General features: G+C 57.0%; 1 protein-coding gene across 1 annotated transcript in view; it reads left to right on the forward strand.

Moving 5' to 3' along the window:
* Nucleotides 1-8,694, forward strand: part of LOC104466162 (chromodomain-helicase-DNA-binding protein 6-like) — a gene marked incomplete at its 5' end in the record, with an annotated part of 47,342 nt that overhangs the window by 19,290 nt on the left and 19,358 nt on the right. Inside the window, 3 exon segments of the mRNA XM_010079501.1 lie at nt 679-789; nt 4,246-4,448; nt 4,858-5,066. Of these exon segments, the coding sequence (XP_010077803.1) occupies nt 679-789; nt 4,246-4,448; nt 4,858-5,066 (523 nt within the window).

Genomic DNA, 8,694 nt, shown 5'->3' on the forward strand with positions numbered 1-8,694 from the left:
CCAGAGCTAGGCTCTGCCCAGGGCTGTTGTGAGCAGGCTCAGGCCCCTCCTTGGGGAGGGCGGATGAGTTTAAAGCCTGGGTGAGATCCAGACCTGACCTGAGCTTATTTGATCTGGAGTCTGTCACGTCCCCTGCTCTTCCAGACACCAGTGCTGCCTCGGTATGGTGCTTTGCCAAGCAGAAATGCAGGTGGAGACCTGGGCTGCTGGTGGAGTGGGAAGGAGCTGTGGTGGCTTCAGCACAGCCTTCCTGCAGCTCAGCCCATCTCTGTCTCTAGCCTCAATCTTCTGCTGCCATGGGACCTGGCTCTGCAGGGAGACCCCCAGGGTGGTGGCAGGACCCGGGTGCTGGCCCAAAGCTGGGTGCTGCTGTGCCATGGGAAGCTGCCGTGGGGCCCTGACACCCCCACGGGAGAGAACCTGAGGAGCCAGCTCTGTGCCAACTCGTGACTAGGGTCTGCTGGGGTCACCAAGGGCCATCTGTCCCTCCTCCTCTTGCAGGCAGCTCAGACCAGGCTCTGTTTCCAATGGGTCAGAGGGAACTGCAGAAGAAAGGAGTTCATCTCCCTTAAGCAGCGGGACCGTGCACTGCAACAGATGTGTTGGGGATCTCTCTGTTTGGGGGAAGTCACATCTGGATGGTTGGTTGAAGCTTGTTCACTCTTCTTTCACTCCCAGGCCAGCTTTGTAGCATCAGGAAACAGAACTGACATTTCTTTAGATGACCCCAACTTCTGGCAAAAGTGGGCCAAGATAGCAGAGCTCGATACGGATGCCAAGAACGAAAAGGTAGGATCCAGCTCGTGGCCCGTGTGCCCCACAACCGCTCTGACACTGCCTGGCATGGTCTTCAGGCAGGAGCTGTTTGGTTCCTCTGGGCTTGTGAAGGGGTGTGCATTAGGTGTCAGGAATTACTGCAAGGGAAGACTGGTCATTGAGTGTGCTGGCTAAAGCCCCAAATACTTTAGCCACATGTTGGGCTGTGTCTACCTGGTATTTCAGGGTGCTCAGTCTGTGCTCCCAGCTACTCCCACACCTGGTTAAGGGGTGACACTTGGGGCTGGCAGCGTGTGAGGGGAGGAGAGGATGAAACAGCCAGCGCAGTGGCATACCTGTGAACCCAGCAGCGTGACGTGACTGCCTGTGCATGAGCTGGAGCTGTGCGGGCGTTCCCCACAGCACAGGCAGGTATGAGTGCCTCCTGCTGCCAGCCAGGCTGGGCGCTGGCAGCCTGGGCAGCTGGGACTGGGGCTTTGGTGCAGAGCAGCACCAGGACAGTCCCATACTGTGCTTGAGGTGCCAGCTCTGATCTCCTGGATCCCTGGCTGTCTCACCAAGCCCAGAGACCTTCGTTAGCTTGAGGCATGCCAGGGCCAAGCTGCCATGTGCCCTGGCAGGGCACAAAGGGGCCAAAGTGCTGGCTTTTGCTGTGGCTGGGAATTGGTGGGGTGAGGAAGGCTCTTCCCACGCATGGGATAAGCCATGTAACCATTCCCCAGCCCAAACCCAAGCCCACCTGAGCCCTGGCGCCCTGGGCAGACAGGAGCATTTGGCCTGGCAGCTCTGGAGGAGGCCTGGAGGGTTGACGTACGTGAGTTTGTATACTCCAGCCCTGGAGCTCACAGTGCCAGGCACATTCGTTTCACCGCAGCCCCCCACCTCCCACCACCCCAGGTCTCGATGGCTAAGGAGGTGGTGGTTGTTGTGGCGAAGCTTGGCAGGGCACCCCAGCTCTGCTGGCAGTGGGCAGTGAGGAAGCCAGGCTGCATGCAGCTGTGCCTGCCGGCCCAGGCTCCCTCTTCTCTCCCTGGGTGGCCCTCCAGGCCCTTTGCAGGGCTGCAGCACCCGGGGACCTGTTCAGGGAGCCTTCAACCCAGCAGCAAGCCCAGCCATTTAGTGACCTAGAAGCAAAGTGGACTTGCAGTTAGTTGAGGCTGGTGGGGAGCAGGTAACATCAGAGCAGGCAGGTCCCTGGAATTGGTTGTGCATCACATGGTCCTGTTTAATGCCAAGGTAATAACCGCAATACCCACGCTTCTCTGGTGTGATTTATTCATAACATTTGATGTGTGGGTTCCAGCAGCAGCAGCATGGGAGGATTTTGAGGAGCTGCGGTTGCATGATGATACTGGGACACTGCTGATCGAGAGGTTTGTGTCGGGCACATTGGCACACTCAGGTCCCAGCCTGTCACCAGCTTCATAGATATGAAGGAATCCCTGGTACTGGGGGCCCTTGCTGAGCAAGCACGGGGATGTGGTGCTGTACTGGGAGCAGTGTACTTTCTGGGTTGGAGCAGGCAGTGGGTGCTGGCTGGAAGGCAGCATCTCTTTGCAGAAGAATTGGCTCTTTCTGGTGAACGCACCAATACTGTGAGGACTGTGAGGTGCTGTGCTGCTTCCCCACCTCGTTTGCATTCACAAACAAAGGCAAATTGCATTGCAGAGAGGTTGAATATTGTGGCTGTGGCACAGGGTTTGTCAGAGCATCACTGTGTGTCGATGATTGGTCTGGTTTGGGTCTCAGAGCTCTGTCCTAAGTTGGAGCAGGCTGGGGAAGGAGCTGCCAGGGCTCGGAGCCTCAGGTGATGGACACAGCCCTGCACGATGTCTGCAAATACTCCCTCTTGCTCAGCTTTTCATCTTCTCTGAGCAGGAGAGTGCAAGCAAGGACATCCAGGCCAGCTGGGCTTGGCCCTGACAGCACAAGGGGTGTCACAAGAGGAGCTCTGGCTTGGGCAACTCCTCCGGTACTTCCCCCTGCTCTTACCGTGCCAAATGCTCCCTCGTGTTGCCCGTTGGACATTTCCATATCCAACCGAATATTAGCCGCACTCACCCAAGCCTGGGGGGTTGTTTGAAGGCTGCATGGTTCAGGCTCAGTGTCCAGGCTTTGCTTTAGAAACAAATTTCTCTAAAAGCTGAACATGAATAAGGGTGAAGGGAATGCCTGGGGCTTCTCCTGACCCGACGAAGCAAGCAGGAACAGGTTTGGATTGTGCCGTTCTTTCCTCCATCAGTGTTTGCAGCCTTCAGGGGTGAGAACAAGGAGTAAAGCCAAGTGGATCTGGCAGGCCCGTCACCATGTCCGGGTGAGGGGGTTACGGACTGTAAATGGATGCTCCCGGAGTCTCATCTCTTGCCCTTACTGGCAAATTGGCTCCTTCCCAGCAGCGGTCATGGGCAAACACAGCCGCTGGAGCTCCAGCGAGCCAGTGCTTGCCTTCTCCTGGCCTGGGAGCAGAGCTGTCAGACGTTCCCCACGCGCCACTGGGCAGTGTCTCCCGGGGGCAGCGTCTCCTAGCGGCATCATTCTTGTTCTCCGCCCCTGCCTGCTCTGCCCCCCAAAGGAGCTCTGAGCTGAGCGCGGAGATGGAGCTGGGAGGGTTGGTGACTCTGCCTGTCGGGAGGCAGGAGCGGACGGATGGGGTTCCATCTCTCTGCTGGGCTCGTGGGCTCGGCTGCACTCCATACCTCTCCTCCCGGCCCCAGGGTGCTGCAGCGGCTTCAGCGTGGCCCCAGGGCCTGCCAAAATTCCAGCTAGGGCAGCAACGCCATAGAGATGGTGTTAGCAGCAAGAGGGAGGCCTCGTGGCTCTGCAGGGCTCACCACTCTGTCAGGGAGAATGGGAGAGCGGTTGTGCGTCTGTGTGTGCCACGTGCTTGAAATCCACCAGATTAGGATGGCATGGGTCCCTTCGACAGGGTGGGGGGAAGGAGAGGAGGCAGGTACATGCTGTTTAATTTCGTATTGCTCCCTCCTGCACCTTCTTGGATGCTGTCTTTCCTCTTCCAGCCCAGCTATCGCCCCCGACACAGAAATTACACCACCTCCAGCACAGCGCTTGGCGCAGGTGGTGCTGGGAGGGCCAGGAGTGTGATTCAGAGCTGAATCAGCGGCTGGTTGTCAGCAGTTTGAACCCAGAGGGCCTGTTTTTGTTGTCATCATTCAGGCTGGATTTTTGCTGGTTTTCAGCAGTTTGAACCCAGAGGGCCTATTTTTCTTGTGATCGTTCAGGCTGGATTTTTGCTGGCCAGGAATTGTCTCGTGTGTGTGGGCAGAGCCACAGGCGGGTCATTTGAACAGGTATCCCAGCGGGAAGGTGATGGCTAGCCACGGGGCTGGCAAGCTAGGAACCAGAGGTATGAGCAGGGTGCCAGCGTGGAGAAGAGGATGTACTGTGCCCTGATGGAATGCAGGTGTTTCTGCCCACACCTGAGCATGTTCTCCTCCCTGTCTCTCATAGGAGAGCCTGGTCATTGACAGGCCCCGGGTGCGGAAGCAAACCAAACACTACAACTCCTTCGAAGAGGACGAGCTAATGGAGTTCTCTGAGCTGGACAGTGACTCGGATGAGCGACCCACACGCTCGCGGCGCTTCAACGAGAAGACACGACGGTACCTGCGGGCTGAGTGCTTCCGCGTGGAGAAGAACCTGCTCATATTCGGGTGAGTCTCGCCCCCTCCCAGGGAGCACGGCCACAGCTCCAGCTGCCCCAGCACGCGCATGGGCCACTGGCTGCCCCAGCCACTTTCTGTCCGTCCTGCTTGCAGTGTCCCCTCCTTCCAGCAGTGACCTCCTTGGTCGGACCTAGGCTGTGAGTGAACATTTGGGACGGAAGGAGAGTTAGGGGGGCAAAGCATGGGCTGGCAGTTGGCACTTCCAACTCTGCTCCTGCCTCTGCCCTGTTCAGTCCTGAGCAAACCTCTCCCCCTCTGTGCTCCCATGATGTGAGGGCAGAACATCCTTATCCAGAGCTGGCAGGGCTGTGCCCCTGAGCGAGTTGCTGGAGAGAGTTGCTGGCAAGGTCTCTAGTTGCATGGGAGTGTTTATTCTGTCTGTGTTCTGCTGTTCCAGCTGGGGACGCTGGAAAGATATCCTGACCCACGGGCGGTTCAAGTGGCACCTGAACGAGAAGGACATGGAGATGATTTGTCGGGCCTTGCTGGTCTATTGCGTCAAACACTACAAGGGGGATGAGAAGATTAAGAGTTTTATCTGGGATCTCATCACACCGACGAAGGACGGCCAGAACCAGGCTCTGCAGAATCACTCAGGTATTGCGTGTTCTCTCTGCCGTTGCACCCATTCCTGTCACCACTGTGCCAGCCTACAGGACCCAGGCTGCAGGAGGCAAAGCAGAGCTGATTGAAACAGCCAGCAAGCAGTTGTGCTTGAGCACCGTGACTCCCTGCAGAGAAAGTGTCTGCCATGGGGCTGACCTCCACACTGACCCTCAGAGCCAGCAGTGGGCTGACTGGGTGGGTGAGGCTGATTCCTGGCTCCCAGTGCCATGGCTGGTGCAGAGGGCACCTTGTGGTGGGAGCAGAGATGCCATCCTACTCTTAACCAGGTGGAACAGCGGGCAGTGAGCTTGTGGGGCACTGATGCCTGTATGAACACATTGGGTGTGATCGGTGTGAGGGTTCTGATTCTGCTCGGAGCACAAATGTGCCTGGCTGTTCCTCAGGGCATCACAGGACGTGGTGTGGATTGTGTTGGCGGGACCCTGCCTGTGCTTGTTGGCAGTTCCGGCCCTAACACCGACAGCTGGGACCGCCAGGCACGGCACTTGTGGCTGTGCCAGGGAAGCTGGCAGTGCAGTCTGTGCAGCCATCTCACCCCAGGTCGCCAGGTTGTCTCTCCTCTGCTCGTGGTCCTTGTCCCAGACATACTGGTCTGCAGTGCCTGCCCTGATGGCTGGAGGTGCAGCGCTGGTTTGTCTCGAGACCTCTGCAATGCAGAATCCTACCCAGGTGATGCTGCCTTCTCTCACTCCATCTAGCAGGACCTTTTATCTCAGGTTATCTCTCAGGAGACAGGTATCTCCATCTATCTCTGACCCTTTGCCTGTGTCCTCCCTATTCAGAGGACTCAGACGCTTATTTTTCAGTGTGTGTGAGGTCCACATATCACACCACGTGTCCAATTTGTAATTGCGTCTGCACTCTGCTGGGCAGAGGTTTCCAGTGTATCCTCAGGTCCAGACAGGCACCAACCCAGAGCCTCCCGCAGCCCTGCTCTCCCGGTGCCTCTGACTCCGCCTGGGCAGTGGGGCCCCCCGCCTGCAGCACAGCCTCTGCTATGTGCAGGCATCCCTTGGAGCTGGAGCAGCACGGCAAATAGAGCCCACCATGCGCACAGCATCATGCAGCCACGGTGCCTTTTGTTTTTAATGATATGAAGACAGAGCCAGCACTGTCTCCTTGGAGGAGCTGGGACACATGGTCACTGCCGGTTCTGTGTCAGAGGACTCTGCACTGACCTGGCAGCACGGTGCCTGCATCCTGCAGCTTTCAGGACAGCTGGGAGGCTGGCTGGGGGAGGCAGTGGCGCTCCCTCGGGTGGGCAGAGCCGCACGGCTCTCTGCTGCTTGTCGTGCACTTGTTGTCTGTGGCGCAAGGTGAGTAGTGAGGAGGCTGGGACTCCCCAGCCTGCTTTTGGCATCAGGGAGCCAGGCTGAAACCTGGGGCTTCTGTTGAAGGTGGTGGAGCACATGGAAAGCGGTTCTGGAGCGGGGCTGTTGTTGAGCCCCAAGAGCATGCTGAATATTACTTGATGCTTAAAACCCGACATCACCATTTCCTTCTGTCTGGAAATGTCCGACTGGCTTTACAGTGAGTGAGGTCCGAGCACGTGGCCTTCAGTGGCTTCCTTAGGTTGTTCCAATCACCTCCTGAACTGTGAGCTGCTCTGGCAGTGCTGCCTCCTGCCCTTGCCACACAGCCCTGCCCAGAGCAGCACTGGGACTGGGCTCGAGAGCCCTGTGGGGAGCAGAGAAAGAGCAAGAAACAAATGGGCTGATATGAATGGGCTTGATTTAGATAATGCCAAGTAACAAGCTGCTGTTTCAGTGAAGGGTCAGGAATGCTTTAGTGCGAGAGCAGCACTAAAATTGTATATTTAACAGCGGGAAGCAACCAGGAACTTCTCCATCAGCTCTTTGGAATGGCTTTTCCCATCTGTGAAGCCTCCATGTGGTCTTGGCCAGAGGAAGAATGAAACCATCTAGCCTAACCTCAGCAGCTGGAGAAGAGCAGAGCCCTCCCATGTGGAGCAGCCACACGGTGGGTGCTGCTGTGGGTCGCCAAGGAGCCTGAGGTACCACTCGTGTTTGGAGAGAGCTGACCAGGTGAGACATGCTCCAGGCCTCCCTGATGTGCAGAAAGCAGCAGAAACCTCCCGCCCTTGCTATTGCATCCTGGGGCTGCTCCCTCTCAGTCCCGTGTCCATGCAACTACGCGGGGCGAGTACAGCACGGGGCAGCCCTGCTCAAAGCTCTGCTCTGATCCAGCCCCGTCCTGCCTTCCGTCCTGGCAGAGGCCAAGCTGTGGAGGAGGCAGCGTTTGCCCAGGGTTCGTCAAGCCAGTTCAGTGCTGGGGACAGGAGCTCTGGGGCCCACTGCAAGCTTCCAGCAGCCACCTGGGCTGGAGCCCTTGTCCTGTTGTGGAGCTGCAGGTGTTGAGGATGCAGCGATGGTCTCTCTTCTTCCCTGGTGTCCCAAGACCAGACGGATGGGACAGGACTGCTGAGGCACTTCTTTCCCCTTCGCACACATCGGCAGGAGAGGACGCTGCAGGACCCGCCTCAGAAGCGACTGCCAGGAGAGAGGCAGCTCATCGCTCTCAGAAGACTCCGAACAACAGTGACCCCACCAGGAATTGTTTCCACATTCTGCTGTGAACTCGCATCTTATTTCAAGGTTGAAAATGTGTTTAATTTTCAGCTTCAGCCACTGGATCTCATTTTATCTTTGTCAGCCAGATAGGACTGCATCCTTTTCTCTCCAGGATCTTTGCCAAGTGTAAATGGCCCCTGCAGTGATCTGGTTCCTGCACAGCACTCCTCCTGATGCACGGAATAGGAAACAACCCTTACAGATCAGATCATCAGGATTGTCTTCTGGTCTTTGATCATTTGGGAGCCTCTTGTTTGAACTCTTGTCCCAAATCACTCTGTTGTCCCTGTCAGGTGAACTTCAGAGCTGGCTGTAGTGTCTAGGTAAGGCTCTAAGAGTTGTGCCCAGGACCACTGTCCCTTCTGTTCTTCTGTGTGATGTTTTTATACATCAAAGGACCATGTTATCCTTTGGGCTCAGCATTGCACTGAACTCACAGCAGTTCAGTTTTGGTGGTGATCCCCAAGTTTTTCTTGGAGACGGAGCCTCCCATGCTCTGCATTTACCCCGTGCACTTCCCCACCCGAGCTTGCTGACCTGCAGCCGGGAGCTTTGCTCGGCTTCATAGAGTCGTAGAATGGTGTGGGTTGGAATGGACCTTAGAAATCATCGAGTTCCATCCCCCTGCCATGGGCAGGGACACCTCCCACTAGCCCAGGTTGCTCAAAGCCTCATCCAGCCTGGCCTTGAACCCCTCCGGGGATGGGCCATCCACAGCTTCTCTGAGCAGCCTGAGCCACTGCCTCACCCCCCGCACAGGAAAACTTTTCTTTCTTGGATCTCATCTCAATCTCCCCTCTTTCAGCTTCAAAATGTTCCCCCCTTGTCCTCTCACTACACTCCCTGATGAAAAGTGTTTCCCCATCTCTCCTGTAGCCCCCTTTCAGCACTGGAAGGCTGCTATTAGGTCTCCCCGGAGCCTCCTCTTCTCCAGGCTGCACACCCCCAACTCTCTCAGCCTGTCCTTGCACCGGAGCTGCTCCAGCCTCTGACCATCTCCCTGGCCTCCCCTCGCC

This window comes from Pterocles gutturalis, unplaced genomic scaffold, assembly GCF_000699245.1.
Source record: "Pterocles gutturalis isolate BGI_N339 unplaced genomic scaffold, ASM69924v1 scaffold6754, whole genome shotgun sequence".
NCBI classification, from domain to species: Eukaryota; Metazoa; Chordata; class Aves; order Pterocliformes; family Pteroclidae; genus Pterocles; species Pterocles gutturalis.